Source organism: Glycine max, chromosome 13 (assembly GCF_000004515.6).
Source record: "Glycine max cultivar Williams 82 chromosome 13, Glycine_max_v4.0, whole genome shotgun sequence".
NCBI classification, from domain to species: domain Eukaryota; kingdom Viridiplantae; phylum Streptophyta; class Magnoliopsida; order Fabales; family Fabaceae; genus Glycine; species Glycine max.
The window spans coordinates 17,587,396-17,612,473 of record NC_038249.2 but is presented as its reverse complement, the minus strand read 5'-3'; the positions used below and the strand labels follow the sequence as shown (position 1 = coordinate 17,612,473).

The 25,078-nt window shown below is 33.3% G+C and overlaps 2 protein-coding genes across 2 annotated transcripts; one reads left to right on the top strand and one right to left on the bottom strand.

Annotated features, from left to right (window-relative positions):
- Window positions 1-3,212: 3,212 nt before the first annotated feature.
- LOC100780489 (uncharacterized) lies at window positions 3,213-7,449 on the top strand. The gene is made up of 4 exons (XM_003543756.5): window positions 3,213-4,799; window positions 5,649-5,752; window positions 5,881-5,957; window positions 6,528-7,449. The coding sequence occupies exons 2-4, from the start codon at window positions 5,667-5,669 to the stop codon at window positions 7,319-7,321; spliced, it is 957 nt and encodes a 318-aa protein (XP_003543804.2). The 5' UTR covers window positions 3,213-4,799; window positions 5,649-5,666; the 3' UTR covers window positions 7,322-7,449.
- Window positions 7,450-17,128: 9,679 nt separating this feature from the next.
- On the bottom strand, window positions 17,129-21,404 carry LOC100781031 (rust resistance kinase Lr10). Its single transcript, XM_041007924.1, has 3 exons — window positions 21,037-21,404; window positions 20,832-20,935; window positions 17,129-18,198 (listed from the first exon to the last, which is right to left on the bottom strand). The coding sequence occupies exons 1-3, from the start codon at window positions 21,402-21,404 to the stop codon at window positions 17,129-17,131; spliced, it is 1,542 nt and encodes a 513-aa protein (XP_040863858.1).
- Window positions 21,405-25,078: the final 3,674 nt, after the last annotated feature.

Below are 25,078 nucleotides of genomic sequence, written 5' to 3'. Positions count from 1 at the left end.
CTTTGGCTCGTTCTCCAAAAGATTCGTGCAAATATGTTACCTTGCTTCTGTCCTGATCATGAAAATCACTGGAAAAAACAAAACCAAAAGCAAAGAATTCTTGCAGTGGTGATTCCTCGGGATACAACAAAGATTCATTATGCAGCTCATAAAAAATGTTACACCTAGGTAGTTATCACATTAATGAGAGTTGTCACATTCCACTTTGCTTTTAGAAGTACTGTCTTCTGTGGTGAAACAAATACTGGATTTATCCAGTGATGTAACACACCATATGCGAACAACACCATCTTCACCTCCACTCGCTAAATACTGACCACATGGACTAAATTTCATGGTCCAGACTAGGCCTTTGTGTGCTCTAACCTCTTGTCCAAGGTATAGGCCACTGAACTCCAGCCACCTCTTTTTATTCTGCCTCACCAGTTTTCCTGATGTTCACGTAGCGCTTCCACCAGTATTTCCTCTTTCTTTTACTCATATCATAATCCTGAAATTTTTCTTGTGAAACAGCAGCTTCTCTGGGTCTGTGCTCCTCAGCTGTAGAAGAGAACTCACGCTCTCACCTTCAAGACCTAACCCTTCTCCCAACTATGAATACACTACTTCTGAACACCTTAAAATAGGGAATTCCCAATCAAGGGACCAAATTTCTCCCCCCAATTATGCAAATGACAGTAGAATATTAAATGTCACAGGCTAAAATCATAGCCTAAGTACAAGGAAAAAACTAACCACCAATGAGTAAATGAGAACAGTTAATTTGCAAGTTCAAAACCTCCCAACACAGAGAATACTAATTAACAATTCCACACGCCCCAATAGACAATAGATCATTGAATATTCATATCATCAAATACAGAGCAGAAACAAAGTCCAACTTTAGTTCAAAGTGGAGACTATACCATGACTACATGTTATTGTCAAGTCAAACAATGCAAAAATTCAGCATGATCACCAACCCCCCAAGCTACCATGGCCTTATCCCACACCAAAACCTATAGCAAAAGCTCCTCAACCAAATTTCTAATGAGTGCCTGGCTGTCTTCTTTTAATTATCTCATTCATATTTCATTCTTCCATGATGAAATGGAAACAACTTTACACATACTTATTGGGGCAGATTATATTAAAGATTTATTAGCATTCCAATATAAGAAAATTGCGAAGCTTGCGCAAATTCTTGAACCCCCTTAATTCCTTCTCCATTTTGTGGTGTGCGGTTGGAGGTTATATATTGTCCTCATAGGGTTATCAAGTATATGTATGATATGTTTTATGCAATATCTGGCAAAAAAAAAATAATTAGAGAAATTGAAAAACAATGTCAGTGTCCAATTTTAGAACCAGACCAACCTGGTCAAGAGAGTGCCTCTGAAATTTTAATGGTAGGATTAAAGTGACAAACACTATGAAATGCCAACAACAAAATTATGACCGCTTTACATAAATTTTTTGTAATGAAATCAAAGACAGAGATTGATCCATGCAGAGCCATCAAATTGTGATTACTTCACATAAAAATCCTATGCAAATAAGCGGGATAATTTCTTTGTTGAGCTTATTTGGTTTATTCTGATTCATGTTTATTTGGATTGTCAACTTTTGGCTTCTACAAATCAGCATATTTGTTTTAGGTAAGGTGCACACTTGACTATATCTTGCTTCTTATAGAACTGTATACAAATATAATCCCACTCTCAAAAACTCTTTAGGATATAAAGGTTTTAGAGAGCTCTAAACTAACTAAGAAATTTTTTACAGAGTTTAAAAGCTTATGAATGATTGCACATTGAAGTCTCTTTAGCACTTAAAAACTTATATTTATAGACTTGTTGGAGAAGTAACCATTATCTCTAAACAACAACCTTCTTCCATTTGATATGCATCTATTGGTGAAGTATCTGTTGAAGCATTAAATGCAACATTAAATGATTTTAACCAACTTGTCAAGGTATTTGATAAAGCACTATGTTTATTTTCCTTAAGGAGCACTTCATATCTTCACGTTAGAGGTAAAATCTCCTTTAATCTGTACCTTCAAATACCTAGTAACTTGCTTTAGTAATGTCTTTTGGTGGAGTATGTAGCTTTATCATTTGACTTCTCTCTTTCTCTTTATTCTTCAACAAATCTTATATAGAACAAGGAACATTCTTTGTCCGAAGTATCAAATGAATAGAGCATTACTTATGATCATAAATGCTACAAACATGATGTATACAAGGTGTAAGACACCATCTTTGAAATTTAATATTTATTTGCATCAAATAAAAACAATCAAGAGTCTTGATTCATCTTATGACTTAATATTTATTTCAATAATAAATTTTTATTTGATAGATAATGTTTTGTATAATATGATATTATATTATAATGATATTAAAATATATATATTGTAAAATATATCTCAATTAAGTTTTATACTTCTTTTATTCTATGGTTTAGTTATGCATAATGTTAATTTTGATATATCATCTTAAAATATTGTATTGATCCTGTCTCATCCCATATACTTAGGGTCTTGGAGTCAGGTTTGGTTTCAAATAAATGACCTAATAAAAAATTCTGGTTGTATAAAGACAAAAAATAATCTGGTCCAACTTGTCTGATGCTTACTCCTAGTTGCCACATTATCCCCTTAATGCTATGTAACCAATAAGTGTCACATCAACAATATCCATAAAATATTTAAGTTTGACTAATGAAAGAACCCAATTAACATAACAAGTTAGAGGACCAACAGTATAATTAATCATTTATTTTATTTCCTTTGCATTTTCATAACATCATTTAGATTGTACATAGATAATTACCAAACATGTGGATCAAGTAACTTATGTTATTCTAGCTTAACCATAGAGATCCTATATATATTGATTTGTTTACTTTATTTTATATCAAATATTTAGGATAGTAAATATATTAATCTTTTATCCTAAATATTGTTTTAGTTAAGATTAATATAAAAGATAAACGTTGAAAAATAAATTAAAAATAGGATGAAAAACCTTTTTTTTATACAATCAAAACAATGAGAATCAATTCCAATTTCTCATTCAACTATCCAACTCCTGGTCACCAAGTCAATCATAGATCCTAGTGGTTAAAAAAATATTAAAATATGATTTTCGTCCTTAAAAATATATCAAAGTTTATTTTTTATCCGTGTAAAACTTTTTATCTGTTTTTTGTCCCTATAAAATTATAATGTTATTTTTTTTATTCAGAACAAGGGTTGGGTGATTCCAAACCTACATGCATATGTTTGTGCACTAAAAGCAAGACATGTATTAGCTTCTTTTTTTCTCTTTCCCTTTTTTTCCTCTTTCTCTTTCTCACACCCTTCCCTTCCTCCACCTGCAATGACTTCTGACGACGGCGCCTCCTTCAACGAAAATACCCCTTCACACCTCAAGTAGCACTTCCAACAGAAACACCAACTCCCTCAGCGTCGCGACAAGGAGGTCGAGGCCAAGAAGTGCAAACAAGAGAATAAGGAGGCCGTAGACATTTTCTCAGTCATTGCCTACTTCATCTACCTCCTCGACTTCTCCGAGATTTGTTCTTGTTCTTGATTCTCGTTGTTGTGCGTTCATATCTATTTGTGTTCTTGATTCTTGTTCTTGCTCAGATCTTGTTGTTTTGTGGTGGGGGGGTGGGTTTGCGATAGTGGAGGAAGAGGTCCAAAATGTTGTTGTTGCTGGGGGTAGGGGTGGTGGGAAAAGAGTGGTTTCGATTTGAATTTGGATTTATGGGTTTGGTGGGTGGGATATGTGAGTGTAAGTGTGTGGGTTCTTTTGTGATAGCCCTTGTTGTTGTTTTGATGTCCAGGGAGATGGAGAGAGAGGTGGTTCAATTCATGCATTTTTTTAAATTTTTTATGTAATGTGTGACTACTTTTAACCGTCATAAATCATATTTTGTTTTTTTTTATTTTATTTTTTATCCTTGTAATTTATGATAATTTTTAATTCTCATAATTTATATTTTGAAATTTAAATTAAAAAATGTTATGTAGGTTTATATATACTGATGAAAATTTTTACAGGAATGAAAAACGAACTTTAATATATTTATAGGACAAAAAATATCTTTTAACTAAAAAATTATTATAGGTGCCAGTCTTAGAACAAAAATAATATAAGAGACATTGTTTTTATAATAGAAAATAGTTTTAGTTATTCATTAGTTAAACTCCCTGTATTTATAAAAAATCATTTTAAACCCTAAAGTTTTAAACATCATTTTTAATCTTTACACATATCATTTAAATTTTTTTTACTTCCGGCCAGAATTAAAATAATATATGTAGGTGCTAAAAGATTAAAAATAATATGCCTAAGGGTTAAAAGAAAATATTTTTAAATGTAGGATTTAAAAGAATTTTTTTTATCTATAAAAAATAAATGAGTAATTAAACTTATAAAATATATTATATATTGTGCTTAAAATTATTTAGATCAATTGATTGCAAAATAATGTGATAATATAATTGATAAATTAATCTGCATATCATGATAAATTTATTAGGTTATTAGAGAATGAGTGATTAACATTTTTGTCTAAGAAAACGACTTTTATAATGATAAAAAAAAAACTTTTATCAAGTGAAAACTCAATCTTATGTAAAAGTTTTTCATGAAATCAAAGTTAATAAACATCGTCGCTTAAAAATCCGTCAAAGCTGAACGTCCCCTCAGGCACCTTGGTTCTGCCACCTTCAACTATTGCCGGTGTCACCCCTCTGCCTCTGACGACGTCGCTTCCGTCTTAGCCTCTTACCCTATTATTGCCAGGTCACCTTTTGTCACTTTTTCTTCTTCTTGTTTCTCTCCATTTACTTGGTTATTTCGATTTCGAGTGTGATTATGCACCATTTTTCTTTGCAACACTGTACTATAATTATAACCAAAACTAATCAATTAGTTAAATGAATAGTATTAAAAACCTATAGCACCAACAAAACCATTCTGCAACCTAGACAATGACCCTGAACTATGAAACTTGCTTCGTAATTGTTCAGTCTTTTGAGTTTCATTTGCTGTTCTTAGAAGAGTTCACTTCAGGCATGGTCTTTTACTAAAATTAAAAATGGCAAAAAAAAAAAAAAAAACTCTTTGTTTCTTGTTTTCTCAGTAGACGGATGTATAAGCACTAAGCAGGCTCTGTTATAAGGGATCTTTCTCATAACTTAAATGTGGGATTCAAGATTTATTTGATATGCGCCCAAACTGTTTGACACAATGTCAGGTCCATTCTGCAAAATGTTACCACAGCCTATGTTTAGATGAATAGTTTTTTGGAGAAGATTAAATTTTCTTTTTTAAAGTGGGTTAGAAAAAATGAATAAGGTATTATTGGAAAGTTACATCATGATCTCCCATTTTACAAAGTTCTCAAGGAAGAGAATTCTAATATAATTTTTTTTTCCAATCCTTCTCTTCCCATCCAAACACATTGATCTATACATGCCTTGAAAGATGGCACTAGGGATTTTAATTTGATAAATATACATTTGACTATTGTAGCATGGATTGCCTAGGATTATTTTATTTTATTTTATCTTTTACATTTTTTTTCCTACTGGTTATACTTCAAAGGTGACCAAATATTATGGACTGAGGGGAAAAAATGGTTATTGACAGATCAACTAGTTCTTCCTAATGGGATGTAGGTCATTCTCCTACAATAGTCTCTTTCCATCTCTTATAAGGGTTGCAAAGTCACATTGGCTACCACTCTCTCAAAGGTTAGGATGATTCTCATTTCTGTCATTGTGCTGTTTGGAGATTTATATTTAGGTGTAAATTGTAATACTAGATTTAGATATTTTTTTGTCGCAATTGCTGAAATGGATCGTCTCTGTTACTCCTTCAGGTCAAAAGTGGTTTATGATTCAGGCTCAAGCGTACTACAAAATTGTTGCAACAGTGGTTCCCTGGTGAATTTTCAAGGTAATCTTTTGGTTAGAATTTTTTACTACCTGTTGACTTCAACAGGATATGGTGGTATAATTATTCGAAGTACCCATTTGATATATTCATGCTGAATTTCTGAGGAAAATATTCCTGATTTAACCTAATAACAGAAACCAGTTCTTGATTTTTGTGCCATAAATCTAATGCATCTATATATTTCCTTTAGGTTTGGACAACATTGGAATGTATCCTAAATTATTCGTTTCCATGGAAAATCTTGGTTCCACTGTCATTTAACATGTTTTTCATTGGTAAAGTATTTGTTGAAAATCATGAACGAAATTCATGTCTTTTGTAAACATAGCAAATAAAAAGGAAACATTCTTTTTCATTCATGTGATCATTTCTCTACTCAGTGATGTGATTTAATTTCAAAGTTCTAGATCCTACTTTTATTTATTGCTTTGACCTTATGGTAATTGATTTAATTGAATTAAATATAAAAGTTAATCTTCAGGCAGCAGGCTTCTTTTGTAGCCTTCATACATACAATTAATATTGGTTATACAGTATCATTTCCTTTTAGCTAATGAATTGGATTTGCAGCTTTGAGATCATATGCACGTGATGCACGCAAAGGCTATAATCTCTTTGGCCGGGGAAGACCAGGGGATGAAGAGTTCAAGAAAACCTGGGCAAACGAAATGGATGAAGATAACACTCTATGGACTGGAAGTGAGGATGATAACGATGAAGACATGGGTCCAAAGACGGATCTTGATAAGGAGATAAGGAAAGCAAGACTGGAGGCTAAAAAGCATGCAGACTTGATTGATGCTGATGACAGCGATGAGTTAAGAAGTGTCTGGTCTGGCAGTGACGAGGAGAAGACACTGTGGACTGGTGATGAAATGGATAGTGATGATGATATTCCTACAGAAGCTTACCCAAGTGAAAGTAGTGACAAGTACATAGATAAATTGTTTGAGTTTGATGAAATGCCGAAATACAGAACCATCTCTGAGATGTTGAAAGCTGAACAAGAACCCGAGGAGTTGACTCCAGGAAAGCAAGCTAGGAAGATAGCTGTTGAGAATGCTTTGAAGAAATTAAAGAAGGGTCCAGATGGGAGGTATAGCAATGTGTGGGAGGTTATGAGTGACTTAGATATTCTAATTGGGGCATTTGAAAATGTTGTTTCAGGACCAGAATATGCAGAACTTAGACAAGGAGGGCCTAAACATCTAAATATTCAGTTTTTTAAGGACATACAAGCACGTATGAGAGATCCAAATTACAAGTTCTCACCTGAGTTAAAATTGAAACCAAAGAGTAAACTGGTTTCTAGAAAGAAATGGCAAAAAGCAGAGTCCAGAAGAAGGAAAGCACGAAAGAGATAAAGATATAAATTGAAGCTGAAATTAGGCTTATAATGTTTTGTATCATTATACAGTACAATGAGTACATGCTACTTAATCATCGATAATCATAATTATAAATTGATAGGTCAGTATTTTTTTGTTTCAAATGTTATGCCAAAATGTTGGGCTTATGGTTACCTTAAATGACACTTTCCTTTTAGAACATTAATTCATTAATATTTGCATTTTCTTGTTGGGCATTAAAAACAATTTACCTATTTTGAGCATACATCTGACTTTTTCCATAATGGTTTTGTTGATTTTTTCGGCCATACCATTATATTGTGGGGTTCCAGGTACCTTCTTCTCATGTTTTATCCCATGCTTAGAACAATAATTCTTAAATTCATGGGTAGTATACTCACCCATATTATCCGTATGAAGACACTTCAGAGGTTTATCAGCTGCTCGCTCCACCATCGCATGAAACCTTTTGAAGTATTGAAAAATATGGTCCTTCGTGCTCAAGAAAGTACACCCACACTTTTCATGAAACATCATCAATAAATGTCACAAAGTATTTGCTACCACCAAGAGTCTCCACTTCCATGGGTCCACGCACATTAGAATAAACTATATCCAGAACATTCTCCTTCAACTTTGAAGTTTTCTTAAAAGATACTCTATGATGCTTGCCAAATAAACAATAATCACAAAGACTCAATTTTGGACCTTTGTTAGATGGAATGAGGGACTTCCATGACAAAATTGGCAATCCCTTTTCACTTAAGTAAGCCAGTCTTCTATGGCTCAGATCCAACAAAGCATCATCCTCAACTGCATTCAGTCCATATCTGATCAACTTGACTTGAGTTTTGTACATCATCAAATACATTGTGCCCTTCGCAACCATCAATGAACCTTTGGTAAGCTTCTATTTTCCATCACCAAAGCTATTGCAATATCTATCTAAATCCAAAGCATGCACAAAAATAAGATTCAAATGCAAATTTGGCAGATGCCGCACATCCTTCAGTGTTAGTGTCCAGCCAATATGGGTTTGAGTGCACACATCACCAATTCCAACAGTGTTTGCAATGCTAGTATTTCCCATCTTTACTTTTCCAAAGTCCACTGCATTATACGTAGTAAAGAATTTCTTGTTGGAAGTGGCGTGATAAGATGTTGCTGAGTCAATCACCCATTCAACACATGAATCTGCAACATGACACTCTTCTTCTTCAATAGAGAGCAACACCACTTCTTCTTTTTCAATGACCCATTCAACGCATGAATCTGCAACATGAATCTCTGTATTTTCATCTTCATCAAATCTTTGGTTCCTCTAATCTTTCTTCTCCTTGTTCTTCCAAGCTTTACAATTTCTTTTGAGGTGTCCTTCTTCATTATAACGATAACACTTTAACTTTCTTTGAGGCTGAGATTGTGATCTATCGTTGGCTTTACTTAATTGTCCTATGCTCTTACTCCTCCCTTTATTCTCAATGACAAGGGCTTGGGAACTACTTAATCCTAGGTCTTTTCTTCTATTTTCTTCATTTAACATACTATCTTTCACCTTAGATAAAGTAAGTTGTCCGTCAGGAGCAAAGTTGCTTAATGACACCACCAAGGTTTCCCAGCTTTTTGACAAAGAACTCAAAAGCGATAATGCTCGTAATTCGTCTTCCAACACCAGCTTCACGGTAACCAGTTGGTTTACCAAGTCTTGGAAGTCACTCAAGTTTTTCGCAGCTAATCTTCCCTCTTGGTACTTTAAATTCACCAACTTTCTAATGACAAAAGTTTTGTTTTGTACAGTCTTTCTTTGATACATCTTTTCAATATGTTTCTAGAGAGTTTGGGCATTCTTCTTTGTGGCCACATGGTGGAATACACTGAGATTCACCCCATTGCCTAAGTAAATTAATTTCCTTTTGATGCGACTTTTTCTAGTCGACAGTCGTCACATTGTCTTGCTTTGCATCTCCCATTTCCATAGGATCATACATATCTTTGCAGAAAATTATATCCTTCATTTTTTGCTTCCAAGTGGAGTAAATTATGGAAGTGAGCTTGATCATAGTACCAATATTCTCCTACATTTTAATTTAAATAATATTGAGCCCCAACTAGAGCTCTGATACCACTTGTTGGACCCAACAAGCGAAACATGAATGTAAATTAAAATTGGGAATCGCGGCATAGTGGAAGCAATAAAATAAACATTGGTAACTAAAAAAAATGAACACCAATATTTAACGTGGAAAACCCTCCAATATCGAGGAAAAAATCACAGGAAAAACTCCGAAAAATATTCCACTATATTAAAGAATATAATAATATTTTCTCACTCTTTTTCACACACAAGAGATATAATATAGTGTTTCCCCTGAAACCTTGCTCCTATTCAAATATTGGATTTTTATAGTATCAAAAAGTTAGAGTTGATATACACCCTAGTATATTTTTTTTTCCACATTCTTATGATTTACTCAACACTCTATTTTTCCTCTCATTATTTTCTCACAACTACCCAGAAGCTTTGTTTTGCTTCTCCTTGATGCATTCCTCCATTTGCAAAGCCCTCTATTTATAGAAGAAAAATGGCAGTGGAACACCTTCACATGCTTCAAATATGGTAAGCAAGGTCATATCAAATCTGAATGTGCTATCTACCTTAGAAAATAAGTCGGTGAAAAGAAAGGAAAGAAGGACAAAAAACAGAAAAAGACCTACATAGCTTGGAAAGACAATGTGTTTACATCCTCTGACTCTTCTAGTGATGAAGAAGTTACAAATATATGCTTGATGACAAAGTCAATGGATGACTCGTCAACCATTGAAGAAACTGAGGTAAATTCTGAATTTGAAGAAGTTTTGGAAGCATTTAATGAAATGCATGAAGAAGATCAAAAGCTTGGTTTTTTTAACATAAAGCTTAAAAGCAATATAAAATTGCATGTAGCTAAATTGGCTTCAACACAAAGTGAGTTGGACAAATTGAAGAAAGAAAATGAAAAAATTGTTTCAAGCTATGAAGCCACTAGTTGTGTTTGTACCTCTACTTCTCTCAACATGAATGATTACAAGTCTTTTAAAGTGAATTTGAAAATTTCAAAAAGGATCACTATGCTGAACGTATGAAGTTGCAAACTGAGCTTTCATATCTTAAAGATCTTTTTAGAAAATTGAACAAAGGAAGGAGTGATCTTAATCACATGCTCAACATGCAAAAACATACTACTGATAAGGCTGGTTTGGGGTATAATAAACAAACTACCTTTTCCAAGAAATCCAAGTTTGTATACACAAAAGGGGTGAACCCAAACAAGGTCTCCAAAAAGAAGAACATAGTGAATTCTAAGTCAAATGTAAAGACCTGTCATTATTGCATGAAAATATGACATACATCCCATAATTAGGAGATTTGACGTTCCAAGAGGCAAACATGTTTGGATTCCAAAAGATTTATTTGTGAAAATTAACCCCATTGGACCCAACTTAAATTGGGTACCACCTCTGTCTAATTGATTTTGTCTTGTAGGTGTGCCTAAAAGCAAGGGACTCACTATTGTACTTGGATAGTGGCTGCTCTAGGCACATGACGGGTGACAAGTCCAAACTTATTGACTTTGTGTCAAAAGAAGGAGGATATGTCACTTTTGGAGACAATAATAAAGGGAAAATTACGGGAGAAGGAAACATTGGAAATCAATACAAGACACAAGTAAAGAATTTTCTATATGTTGATGGACTAAAGCACAACCTCTTGAGCATTAGTCAACTTTGTGACAAGGGCTTCAAAATTGAATTAAAAAAGAATTGTTGTCTTATTAGTGAAACTATGTCTAGTGAGGTTGTCCATATTGGCAAAAGGATAGGTAATATCTATATGTTAAACATTGAACATGCATCATTTCATGAGTTTAGTTGTTTGGTAAATAAGATTGATGATACTTGGTTATGGCATCGTAGGACCGCACACATAAACATGCATCATCTCAATCATTTGGTTAGAAAAGACTTAATAATTGGTCTTCCAAAACTCAAGTTTGAGAAAAATAAATTGTGTGAAACTTGTCAAAAAGGGAAGCAAGTTAAAAACTCTTTTCAAAGTAAAAATGTTGTTTCTACTTCAAAATCCCTTGAACTACTTCAAATAGACTTATTTGGTCCCTCAGAACTATGAGTTTGGGTGGTAATTACTATGGCCTAGTTATAGTAGATGATTATTCAAGGTTCACATGGACTTTGTTTTTGAAAACCAAAAATGAAGCTTTTGATTCTTTTTGGGAACTTGCCAAGATTATTCAAAAGGAAAAAAGGTCTCAACATTGTTTCATTTAGAAGTGATCATGGAGGTGAATTTCAAAATGAGTCTTTTGAAAAATTTTGTGAAGAAAACTTAATTCACCACAATTTTTCAGTCCCAAGAACACCTCAATAGAATGATGATATGGAGAGTAAAAATAGATCCCTTGAAGAAGGAGCAAGAACCCTTCTAAATGAAACAAAGTTACCTAAGTACTTTTGGGCTGATGTTGTACATACTATGTGCTACACTTTGAACAGAGTACTTATTAGATCTATTCTAAAGAAAACTCCTTATGAACTTTATAAAGGAAGAAAACCAAATATATCTTACCTAAGAGTTTTTGGTTGCAAATGTTATGTTTTGAATAATGGTATAAACTCTCTTGGAAAATTTGATGCAAAGGCCGATGAGGCTATTTTTCTTGGTTACTCATTGTATAGTAAAGCATATAAAGTATTCAATAGAAGAACTCTAAGTGTGGAAGAATTTGTTCATGTAGTATGTGATGACACTAACTCTATTGTTCAAGATAATTCTTTGGAAGAATAAGATGCAGGTCTTCAGGAAAAGGATTTTGCTCTTGAAGATGATATCAAATATGAAGAACTTGATCAAAGCAAAGAGATCTCAACCATAACTCCTAAAGACTTTCCTAGAGAATGGAAGAATTCAAAAAGACCTCTCCTTGGATAACATAATTGGAGAAATATTAAAGGGTGTCTTTACTCGCTCTAGACTCAGGGTTTTGTGTAACAGCATGGCTTTTGTTTCTCAGGTTAAACCAAGAGATATTGATGAAGCCTTGTGTGATGAACACTGGTTGATGACAAATGCATGAAGAACTAAATCAGTTTAAGAGAAATGAAGTGTGGAACTTAGTTCATAAACCTACCTCTCACAAGTCAATCAGAACCAAGTGGGTGTTTTGAAATAAACTTGACGAGTTAGACATCATAGTAAGAAATAAAGCTAGATTGGTTGCAAAAGGGTACAACCAAGAAGAAGGAATCGACTATGATGAAACCTAAGCTCTAGTTGCAAGGTTAGAAGCCATAAGACTGCTGTTTGTGTTTGCATTTATCATGGATTTCATACTATTCCAAATGGATATGAAGAGCACCTTCCTCAATGCTCTCATTGAAGAAGAAGTGTATGGAGACCAACCACCAGGTTTCGTGGACTACAAACATCCTAATAATGTCTATAGGCTGAAAAAGGCTTTATATGGTTTGAAACAAGCATCAAGGTCATGGTACGAGAGATTAAGCAATTTTCTAGTTGAGCCATTTTTTACAAGAGGCCAAGTTGACAAAACATTGTTTATTAAGAAAGTAAATAGTGAGTTGTTAATTGTTCAAATATATGTTGATGATAGTATATTCGGTGCTACTAATGAAATTTTATGTAAGGAATTTTCCAATTGTATGCAGAACGAATTTGAGATGTCTATGAGGGGAGAGTTGAACTTCTTCCTTGAACTCCAAGTCAAGCAGATGAAAGATGAAACCTAATTCAAGTTTGGATTAGATAACTTAATTAGCTTCTCTAGAGATAGAGAGAGTAAACCAGTATAAAAAGTGGTGTACCTCTTCTCTTGATCTTATCTTTCTTTCTCATTATGATCTTCTCAGTTTACTCAAGGTTAAAGATAATATCTTTTAGAAAGAAAGAACTTTAATTATTGATTCAATATTGATTAAGTATGGACTTATCAAATTTTTGTGATATGATCCGCATAAAATAAGTTTTTTTAAAACTATGGCTTTAAAAGTTCATTTTGTTTTGAAAACCAATTCACCCCCTCCTTGGTTTGTGAGTTCAATCATCTTCTTCACATAGGCCTATTTAGATTATTAAGCACCATTAATGACAAGGAGGATCACGAAGATGACGTTTTCTCCTTTTCTTATTTACAACAGTTGAGTTCCTATTTGGCTTACCAAGATGTTATCTTGGTCGGACATTCCTTGGGTAGTTGTGCCAAGTTCAAGTAGTATAAAAGTATATAAGTGTATGTTGTCGCGTGAAAATCAATTGTTTAGATCGGCTAATTGCTTTAACATAATTCCAAAATAATGTCAAGTGATTGATACTAAGAAGGGAAATTTGCTTTTCAATAATGGGTTTTCAAACTACTCCAAAAAACACTTGGTGTAAGTGAATAAAAAAGAATAAAGATAGGATTTTGCGTTAAAGGTAAAGGTTGAAAGTGTGACACCCTCTACCCCTCAAATATATATTAATAAAGGAGTAAAAATTCAAATATTAATTAAAAGTACTTTTAAAACATTTTAAAATACAAGCCTTTCAAATGGGTAACAGGCTCACATTCACTTTCTTCTACATCATATTCAAACTTGTCCAAATAAATAATAAAGTCATCTTGGCTCAAAGAAGGCCATCTAAGTTTCATACAATTAATATAGAACCTATATCCTAATGTCACATCCTATCAGAGCGTGGTGTTCCCGTGTCCTCTAGCATGAGGTTCTTCATAGTCATCCACCTATTCATCTGCTCCCCCGAACACAAAGTTCAAGATCATCACAAGGTCCAAACACAAACAGCAAACCAGGAGTGAGTTATCACATTTCTAACTACTAGAGAGAAACAACACAACATATAGTAGCCAAATACAATTTACTTAGCATATCTCACACTATTTCATCACCTTGTCATTCATCAATCACACTTTTCAATCATCAATCACAATACGCAGGAACCACACACTCCGATCAAGACATAATAACACATCAATTTCATAATAAACAATTAGCAAGCGTATGCAACAATTATGCTAAGACTCAAGCCTATATGCAATGTGGTACCATGTCAGTGAAAAATCTCGTCGGGCACCTAGGAGTACATGACAAGACAAACCACACACTAGCAAGTCAAGTCACTCTCACTAGGTAATATCATAGGGAGACCAGTCAGGGTCACAGTGTTTTGCGAGAATGCTCCAACCATATGGGATCAACATAGGCTTAAAGGAACACTCAAACCGTGTGACCCCAAAGGCCTACACTCCGAAGAGTCCGTCAGGGCCTCTCCCTCCTGATTTAGGTCCAACCCAGAAAATATTTTAGCACACAGACTCTATCTATGAACTGTACAAAACACACGACTCCTCAATTGTTCTCAAAATAATTTTAACTCGTCGCCCTTTAAGGGTCTTATCATTAACTCGTCGCCCAAAAAGGGACTTAGCATCAACTCGTCGCCCTTGAAGGGACTTATGATCGTGTGATTGTACAATTCATAGTTCACAACTCAATGCACATATATATCTCAATCATATATATACTCAATTTATCACATACACTTAATCCCAATCACAATGGTATAATCTCAATTTAACATGTTATCACACCTCATGAATCATATACACTTTACCTATGAACTATGCAATACACACATCTACTCAATTGTTTTCAAAATCATTTTAACTCGTCGGGTTCCCACAGTGGATCCCATCACAATACTCGTCGCCCTTAAAGGGTCTTACAATTGTGTGATTGCACAGTTCATAGTTCACAACTCAATACACACATCTCATCTCAATACACATGTATTTCATCATCCGTCACATGTTCAATTTATCACATACTCACAGTTTGAATCATCATTTCATAACCTCAACATAACAATTTATACAAAAGATTTTATCACAACATGAGATATAAAACCTCTGAAATAGTTTCTCACAATTGTATCAAAATCAATTAATCAAAATCATGGGTTAACACAAAGACATCAAGAGCACTCAAGTTTATCAATCAATTCTCAACTGGACGTCAATTGGTACATAGAACACAATAATATTGTATTCATAATCATAAAAAAAAAATTATAATCCAATAAACATCCCAAAATAAACCCAAATTTAGTTCTCTAAGGATCCCTACACATGTTCATTCTAACCCCCAATTGCGATAAACTCATCCCTTACCTCTAAGCGGATTCACGTGTCTTTCCATAGCGATAGCGTCATCTCTAGCGGTTCCCTAAAATTTCTTCAGTTTTTCCTCCGACTGCTCCGGTAGAGTACCAAACGTCAGAGAAACGGAGAAGGGATTAAAGCCTCCATTTGGACTATCTTCATGCGATTCCTTTTGCTCCCTCCACGAACATTATCTCGCAAATCCCAACGGTCAAAGCGTGCGCAATTGAATTTCAAACAACATATCCAAAATTCACAACAATCCAACGGTTAAAAAAACCAGGATCGTAGTTTTACCAAGACAGCTCTAGGTTTCTGCGGGAAAGGAAAGACTACAATGCGAGGGGAATTTCTCTTAGCTTAGACATGATATCAAAATTCCCAACGGTGAGAATGCTTGGAATCGGGTTGCAAACATGGTACTAAAATTTCACGACGATCCAACGGTGACCGAGTCCGAGATCGTTGTTTTTCTGAGACAGGTTTGGTGGGCTGCGAGAAAAAGAAAGGATTTTGAGAGGAGAAGGAAAAAAACGAAAATGAGGAAAAGAAGAGGCACCGTCAGTGTGAAAACTGACCTAATGCTATTTATAGCTAGGTTTACTCTATTTATTTATTTATTATTTTATAAAAGCAAACTTTATTTTATTCTCTATCAAACAAATAAATAAAATACCCTTTTATTTTTTCTCAAATCATTATTTTAATTAACAATTATATCTCCTTATTTATTTATTTACAAAATCTCATCATTTTTTTAAAACTCTATTTATTTATAAACAACAATCCTTTTTAATCTAGTTTACGAAAATTTGGGATGTTACAGAAAGGATGTAAATGAAAGCAATAAAGGAAAAACTGTAAAGAAAAGCTTTAAATGAAGACTGTAAAAAAAGCTATAAAGGAAAGAGGCAAAATAAATGCAAGATAAAATAGACTTGTGTTTTGGATTTAGTATGTTGTTAAATTTGATGTACACAACTTATTTATAGGTTACAAACTCATATCTACCACTAAACCATGTTTTCTCCACTTAATAACCACCTAGAACATGGTTTGGGCATCACTCGATTGATCTTGAATGCTTAAATCAGCTGATAGTTGTTAAAAATTGATTGGTTGTTGATAATCGACTTATAGTTGCATATTGAATTGATCCACCTTCTAGTAACTGCTATGTTCTAGGCACATTCTCTTCTTCCAAAAATTAACTGATGTGCATTTTAAATTTTAAACTAACTAGAAGCTACTTTTATTTTTAAGGGAGTATTATCATCAACAACTTTTAACCACCACAAGCCATTTAAATATTAGAAAATCATAGAGAATATTCTCTTATACTTATTAAATTAAATATGAATATATTCAACTAATTTTCTGATTTTCCCTATCATCTAATAAGATAAGGGATTAAACACCAGAGATTTATGGATTTTTCCTTCACTACCAATGATATAAACAATAAATGAACAAGTGTTCAAGACAAGAAAGTGGATACAAATAATAAGCTATTGTGCATTTCCAAATAGTATTCTCTAGCAGAAGGTTAGTTACAATTTACATGGAAAAATCAGAACTAATGAAGTCATTCGATATTGTTTGGTGTTCTTTGATCCCTTATCGTCGTTTCATGTGGATATAGAGTAGGCTTTGGGGGTATTTCTAGGTTCTCAATGTCTCCTTCAAGCATTTCCACTACCTTGTTCATCGATGGACGATCATTTGGTTTCAATTGTATGCACCATAGTGCAACTATGATCATCTTCTTTGCTATTTTATTTTCCTCCTCTGTGACATCTTTCGTTTCTATATCTTTCTCTTCTACAAGATGATTATAAATCCAAAAAGGATAGTATAGTTGGCTTGAACGCTCTGCATAAGGATTTAGGTTTTTCCTTTTACTTGCCATCTCCATCAAAAGCATTCCAAAACTATAAACATCAGCCTTATAGGATATTCCTCCAATATTTTTATAAAATAATTCTGGAGCCATGTACCCAATTGTCCCTCTTACTCCAGTCATTGTGACAATGCTATTATCTATTGGATATAGCTTTGCCAATCCAAAGTCAGAGATTTTTGGGATAAAATTTTCATCTAGTAAGATGTTGTGGGGCTTGATATCAAAATGCAAAATCTGCATCTCACACCCATGGTGGAGATAAGAAATCCCACGAGCAACTCCAATTGATATATTATATATTTTGTCATAGCTTAAATGCTTACTTCCATCTTTAGAAAAAATAAATTTATCGAGAGATCCACTGGGCATAAATTCACAAAGCAAAGCACGTTTTGATCCCTCAACACAAAATCCAATTAATTGTACTACATTTTGATGATGTATTCTTCCAATAGTTGCAACTTCATTGATAAAATCTTGTCCATTACCTTTTAATTTACCCAATATTTTAATTGCCACACTAGGCCCACTACGCAACTTTCCCTTGAACACATGTCCATATCCTCCTTCGCCCAACTTGTCTTTGAAACCCCCACCCATCTTCTTAATTTCCTTGTATGAGTATCTAATAGGCATCAAGTTGTTTTGTTCTAGATAGTTTTCAATACTTTCATACATGGATAAATGTCTTTTTCGCCATTTGTAAATGACAAACGCAATAATCAACGGCACCCCAAACAAAAATTTGCATGCTCATGATATAAGAACAATGTCGGATGTAACTGCAATAAAAATTTACTAGAGTTATGAAGAATCTTTTGATTACACCATAATATGTAAAATCCAATAAGGTATTTGTTAGAGTAAAACATTAATTAATTTGGTTCTTAAAATTGATACTATACACATCAATTTAGATAGTAAGATTACAAGTAAAACAATTTTTTTTTATAACTAAGACAAATATCAATCAATTTGGTTGTCGACGCTGGTATGTATAAGTAAATTCTGTCTCTAATATTAATGTGCATCATGGCCATGCCAAACGGAAGGCTTTATACCTCCCCAATACTACATTCATTATATACACCTCTTCATCCCAAAATCAAATTCAAACTTAACAACGAAGTGTAAAGACAAATATCATAAAAAAAGAGACTGAATTGTGATTTTAAAATTTTTTGTACGCCTTTTCTAAAGCTATCGTTTGATAATATTTTACCAAAAAGAAGGAGAAATTTTCACAAATAGATATGATTAGACAATAATTGTAGATATTGTTACAAACCCTTTTCAAAATCCAAAATCAAATTTGAACCCTAGTCAATTGAAATAAAAGACAATAAAGATATAAGATGAGAGAGTTTTATATTGGTTTATCTTTATTACTAAGATTATGTCCGGTTCTTAATAACATATCAAGTTCTACTAACTTTCACAAAAGTTACAAGTATTTTTCCTTGTCACTTATGATTTTTACAACACAACTTATGCCTAAGCTTTACAACACAAGTATTCTTTCTCTACCTAGCTACTTTTAACTCGAAAGCAAATCAACAAATTTGTTGAGGTTTGTTTGCACATAGACTAGCTTAATCGTCTTGCAGACCGATATACAAATTCACCATTTAGTCTTTTTCTCTTAGGATTTACATAGTGTTTTGAAAGTTTTACAACTTAAGAATTTACAAAGAAAGACTTAGAGAAGTGGGAACAACTAATTTCAATTATTAGTATATTGGTTTGTGTCTTTAACTCTTCAAAACGTTTCATATTTATAGGAATTTTTTAGCAAGTGTTTGTTGTCTCTAAACAACTCCATTTTTTTCATTGAGAGGATGCATATGAAGAAGTGTCTATTGGAGCATTAAATGCATGTCCTCCCCATGCTGAAACGTCACTCTCTTTAGCTTTCTTGAGACATACTTCAACCAAAGTCAATGTGCTTTTGCTCAGAGTAGTTTGTCACAACAAGTGTAGCTAGCACATATTTTAAGATATTGTTCTTTTAAAGTCTTTGATTATTCTCTTCTTTGGCCTTTGATAAATCTTAGGAAGAATGTTTTGAAGACATTTTTTGCAAAACAAATATCAGACACAGTATTAAATAATGTCTTAAATATTTTATCAAGGCTTAGCATCAATCTATCTGGTTTTATTTGATCTATCAAACACAAATACAATGCACTCATCTGATGTCATATAAGACGCAACTTTTAAATCTTGTAATTATTTGTATTTAATAAAAAAATATTGAGGATCTTGATTCATCTTATCACTTGACACAAAACGTGTGGGATGGTCCACACTTTGTTCTTGTAGTAACAACCATCCCACATTGTCTTAGGACAATTTCTTTTGAAGAATAAGTAGATGGTCAGTCTGAATCTCTCAAGAGGGCAAGATAGAATTTTTCGTTGTTGAATGCAAAAAAGAATGCTTAGAATAAAGCAAATGAAGCAAACTTGGTGCCACTAGAACCTCAAGAGATCATCATTTACCTAGTAAAGCCACATTCTACTCCAAAGTGGAAGAAGTATGAAGGCTATACTCATAAACCCACTGAAGAGTTTAAGGCGCTACTTGAGGGTACTACTGTTTGGGGAAATTCGCATGGAACTCATCTTATTTTTAAAAATTTAATTTATTTATATATTTTTTAAAATATAAATTATATTTATGACAAGTCTTTGCTTTAGGCTTAGGATGCACTATGTTTTTCTTTTAAGAGACCTTGTTTGGGTTCACCTTTTTGGAAACTTGGTTTTCATGGAAAAGTCAGTTTGCTAGTTATACCCCCAAATCAATCTTATCGATAGTATGCTTTTGCATATTGAGTAAGTGACTAAGATGACTCTTTCCTTTGTTCATTTTTCTAAAAGGATCTTTAAGGTATGAAAGATCAGTTTGCAACTTTTCATAAAAATCCTTTTTAAACTTTTCACACTCATTTTGAAAAGATTTGTAATCATACATATTAAGAGAAGTAGAAGCACAAACATAACCAATGGCTTTATAACTTAAAGCAAGTTTATCATTTTCTTGCCTCAATTTATCAATCTCACTTTGTGATGCAGACAATTTAGTGATATGCCATTTTAGATCGCTTCTCAACTTATTGTTTGAAACAACAAGCCTTTGTGCTTCTTCATGCATTTCATTAAACGCTTCCAAAACTTTTTTAAATTCAGAATTTACGTCAGTTTCATCAATGGTTGAGGAGTCATCCTTTGAATTAGTCATTAAGCACACATTTGCAACTTCTTATTCACTAGAAGAATCAGAGGATGATGACGCATTGTCTTCCCAAGCTATGTAGGCCTTTTTCTATTTTCTATCCTTTTTCTTTTCTTTTCAAAAAGTTGTTTTCTAAGATAAATAGGACAGTCTGATTTGATGTGGTCTTGCTTCCCGCATTTGAAGCATGTGAAGGTGTTGTTGTTGCTTTCCACCTTCATTGAAGGTTTAGAGAACTTTTTGTCTTTTGACCTTTTGAGAAATTTTCCAAAATTTTTCACCATCAAGCTTAAATTCTCCACATCTTCATCATTATTAAAGATTTCTTTGTGATCTTCCTTTGTGGAACTAACCTTGAATGCAATCCCTTTTTCTTTTTTGTATCTTCTACAAGAGATTGTTGAATCAACTCATGTTCATATGCAAGAAATTTTCTGAAGAGAGCTTCCATTGACATAGTTGCCAAGTCCTTGGATTCCTTGATTGTTGTTATCCTCGATTCCCAAGTTCTTGTAAGACAGTTGAGGATCTTGATGTTTAGCTCATCATCTTCAAAAGTTTTTCCAAGACCAAGCAAGTGATTCACTATATGAGTGAATCTAGTTTGAAGTTCTGAGATGGTTTCAACATTCTTCATTTGAAATGCTTCGTATTCAAATACAATAGTGTGTTTTCTTGCTCTTCTTACATCTATAGTGCCTTCATGAGTGACTTCAAGCATTTTCCATATCTCCTTTGCACTTTTGCACCTTGCAATATGAAAAAATTCATCAGAAGACAAACCAAAAATTAAAATGTTTTTAGCTTTTTTTTATCATCTTGCACTTTTCTTTTCTCGTCATCTTTCATCTCATCCCATTCTTAAGGAACCAATTCACCATTGACTTCTTTAGTTGCTATAAATGGCCCTTTAACAATAGCATTCCATGCACTGAGATTAATTGACCGAATAAAGATTTCCATTCTCTTTTGTAAAAATTATAAATGTTCCCCCTTAAACAATGGTGGTCGATTGAGAGAAGCATCATCTTTGAAAGTGATTTGTTTAGAGCCCATTTTTGAAAAACTGTGATCTTGAGAAACTTTCAAGATGTAGCTCTAATACTAATTGAAAAAGATGATGGAACTCACAAACCAAGAGGGGAGGGGTGAATTGGTTTTGAAAACAAATCAAAATAAAACTTGAGTTTTGAAAAACTTTTTCTTCCAAGAATCGTATCACAAATGTTTTATTTAAAACCAATATCTAATCAATCACTCATCCATAATATCCTTTTGTTAAAGTTCTTTAAAAAAATAAATATCTTTAAATTCAACAAATGGATAAAGAATGTGAGAGAGATAAGATTCAAGAGAAGATGAACAACAAGATTCATATTACTCTCTATCTATAGAGAAGCTACCCCAAGAAATCTAATTCATCCTGAATTAAATTTCCACTATGCACTTTGAGTTCTTACAAGCAATCGCAATCAATCTCAGTTCCTACCCAGAAAAAGAGATTAAGGCACTCAATCCTACGGTCCTTTGTGAATGAATGCCTAAGAAACACCTACCCTTAGCCCAAACTAGAAAACTCTATTCTAGCATGCTTTTAGAAACTCATGCATATGTTGTAATAACATGTAAAAACATATGAAAACTGAGTCAAGGAGAGAGACAACCTGGTCATTCAAATGCAAGAACCAACGCTTAATTGAATGGATCTCTTCTTGATCTCACAAGATGTTAACAACTCATTTTAACCATGAATGCTTCAGAAACGAAGACTAGAGTGTGTGAGTCACAAAAGCTCCTACAAAAATCTCATTCAAATTCTATAAAAGTGAGAACACAAGGTGGTTATTTATAAAGAAAACAATTATAACCACTTGTAATTCAAATTGCCAATGTAATCGATTATCTCACATAAGTAATCGATTATATTATCATTTTAATCGATTAAAGTGTTCTTCCCAACACCTGGAAAGCTTTCATGAACAATGCAATCAATTAGATTCTTGATTTAATCGATTAAAGTATCCTTGATCACTCCTGGGAACACTTTCAAGAATGATGTAATCGATTATGATAACTTGGTAATCGATTAAAGTAGAGACTCATGAAAACCAGACATGGTCTCAACAAAATTGTGTAATCGATTATGAATAACTGGTAATCAACTAAACCATAATGAGGATCTCTATGCAAGCTTCTCAAAAGACTTGTGTAGTCGATTACAGATAATTGGTAATTGATTAAAATAGAGAGTTTATGCATTGAAGAGGTTTCTAACTTTAGAAACAATCTTCATATCTCTACATGATGATGCATGATGTACATATGGATAGCTTAAGATTAAGATGCAACATTCAATACAAATGCCGCTCAATGAGTTAGGCATGTAACAAGACAAAACTCTTCAAACTTTAAAGCTTAATCTTCATGTTGCCCCCCATACTTTAACACTACCAAGTGAACTCTTGATGTAATGTTAATAATTTTTCACCATTTAAAGTTATTCCAACTATTACCTTCACCAACCAATCTACTCTAACCATGATTTCTCGTGTGAAAAAACCTTAGTCACTTGATTTCACTCCTAATCCCTTAGAAATCTAAACCAAGTAACTTGTTTTAACAGTAAAGATGGATAAATAAGGTTAACCAACACCATTTCATCCCTAGATATGGGTTACTTAGAAGTTCCTCCAAGGTTTTAGCATAAAAGAATTTCTCAATGATTAAAACAATATAACATACATGTATATGGGTGATCAAACCATAAACAAAGCAATAAACATAGAAAGGAAGTAGTAATACTAAAATAACATCAAATGGATAGTAGAGATCCTTACATCACAAAATTTTTGGTATCTAAGCCTCCCAACAAAGGGTGATTTAGCCTCTCATGGCCATGAGAGACCTAAAACATGAATAAGAAACAAAGAAAATGTAGAACATGGAAGAAGAAGGGCTCCAAAAGTGGTTTCAGACTCCAAAAAATTCCCTAAGCAATATTTCTTTGTCCAATGGAATGGTGCCCTTTTAAACTCCTCAAAAACGTTGAACTATCATGTTTTTCCAAAGCCTCCATATGCGTGTTGTGTACCATGCACAGTACAACTGGCTTAAGTGGCAGCGCACTAAGCCTTAGTGTGTGCACTGAGCGCACATACACAATACAAATAGCTTGAAAACCATTGGATGCTTGACACATGTCCCTCCAAGCTAGGCTTCTTACGTTGAGCTCGCACAAGCTTGCTAAGCAGGCTACTTTAGATTTTCAACATCTTCCAGCCCATTGTTGTTATACCAAAACTCTAGAAAACAAAGCTAAAACTATAATGTTCACTAACATTAACTTTCTTAAGCTAAAAATCCAAAAGAACCTAAATTCTTATCTTTTTGGATCAAATAGAGCATTAAGAGAGAAGGAATAAGATAATTGTTATGTAATTTTAGTGCAAAAACCAAGAATGTATAGTAATTATCAAAAGGCTTTAATCCCACAATGGATATTTTCTAAAGTCTATAAAAGGAGCATTAAGCACAACATACAACAACTCTACATTTTGAGATATTGAGTTGGTGCTAAAATCTGCTATGATATTTACAAGTCTTTGGACGATCAACCACAAGTGTTCAAAGTGTTATCCTTTGCTTAGCAAAGTGACTTGTAATATGTTCTTAATTGTTTATCCTCTTTAGGAAAGTTAATTCAAAATTGCATTTCATTCAAACTATTGTTTGGAAAGCCAAGAATGGCTTAATGATCAAACAATATTTGGCGTTTATCAATCTCAAGGGGAGACGGAAGGTGTGCCAAAAGTGGCCTAGTTAAGAATACTTATGTATGCTAGAAGGGACAAGGTAGAATACTTGCTTTATAATTAGTTTAATTAGTAGAGCCCTTCAAAGATTTGAAGGAGAACTGGACATAGCTCAAGTGTTTGAGTGAACCAGTATAAATCAAATATTTATACTATTTCTTTAAAGCTTTAACTTGTTCTCTCTTGAGTTCAATTTAGCACACCTTGAATGCACAAGCTCTTGGCTAAAATATATTATGAGAAAACTATTTTAGTATTTTTGGATGATATTTGCTTAAAACCTTGGTTTGCAAAACTTGACTAAAACTATGTTGGATGATCTTTTGATCAATATGTTTTTCAAGTATTCTACCTTAGCTATCTTCAAAAAGATTTCATCTTGGAAAAAAAACATTTAAAGTTTCTCTAACACAATTCAATTCTCTTTTGTTCCATTTATTTCAGTGGAAAACTTATATAGTTACATAATTGACAAGGAAACATATATGATATAGAAACATAAAAGGATTGTCTCCTAATGAAGAAAAAATAGAAAGTAATTTATGATATTATTTTCTATTTGTAGACCATAATAAGTGATTTA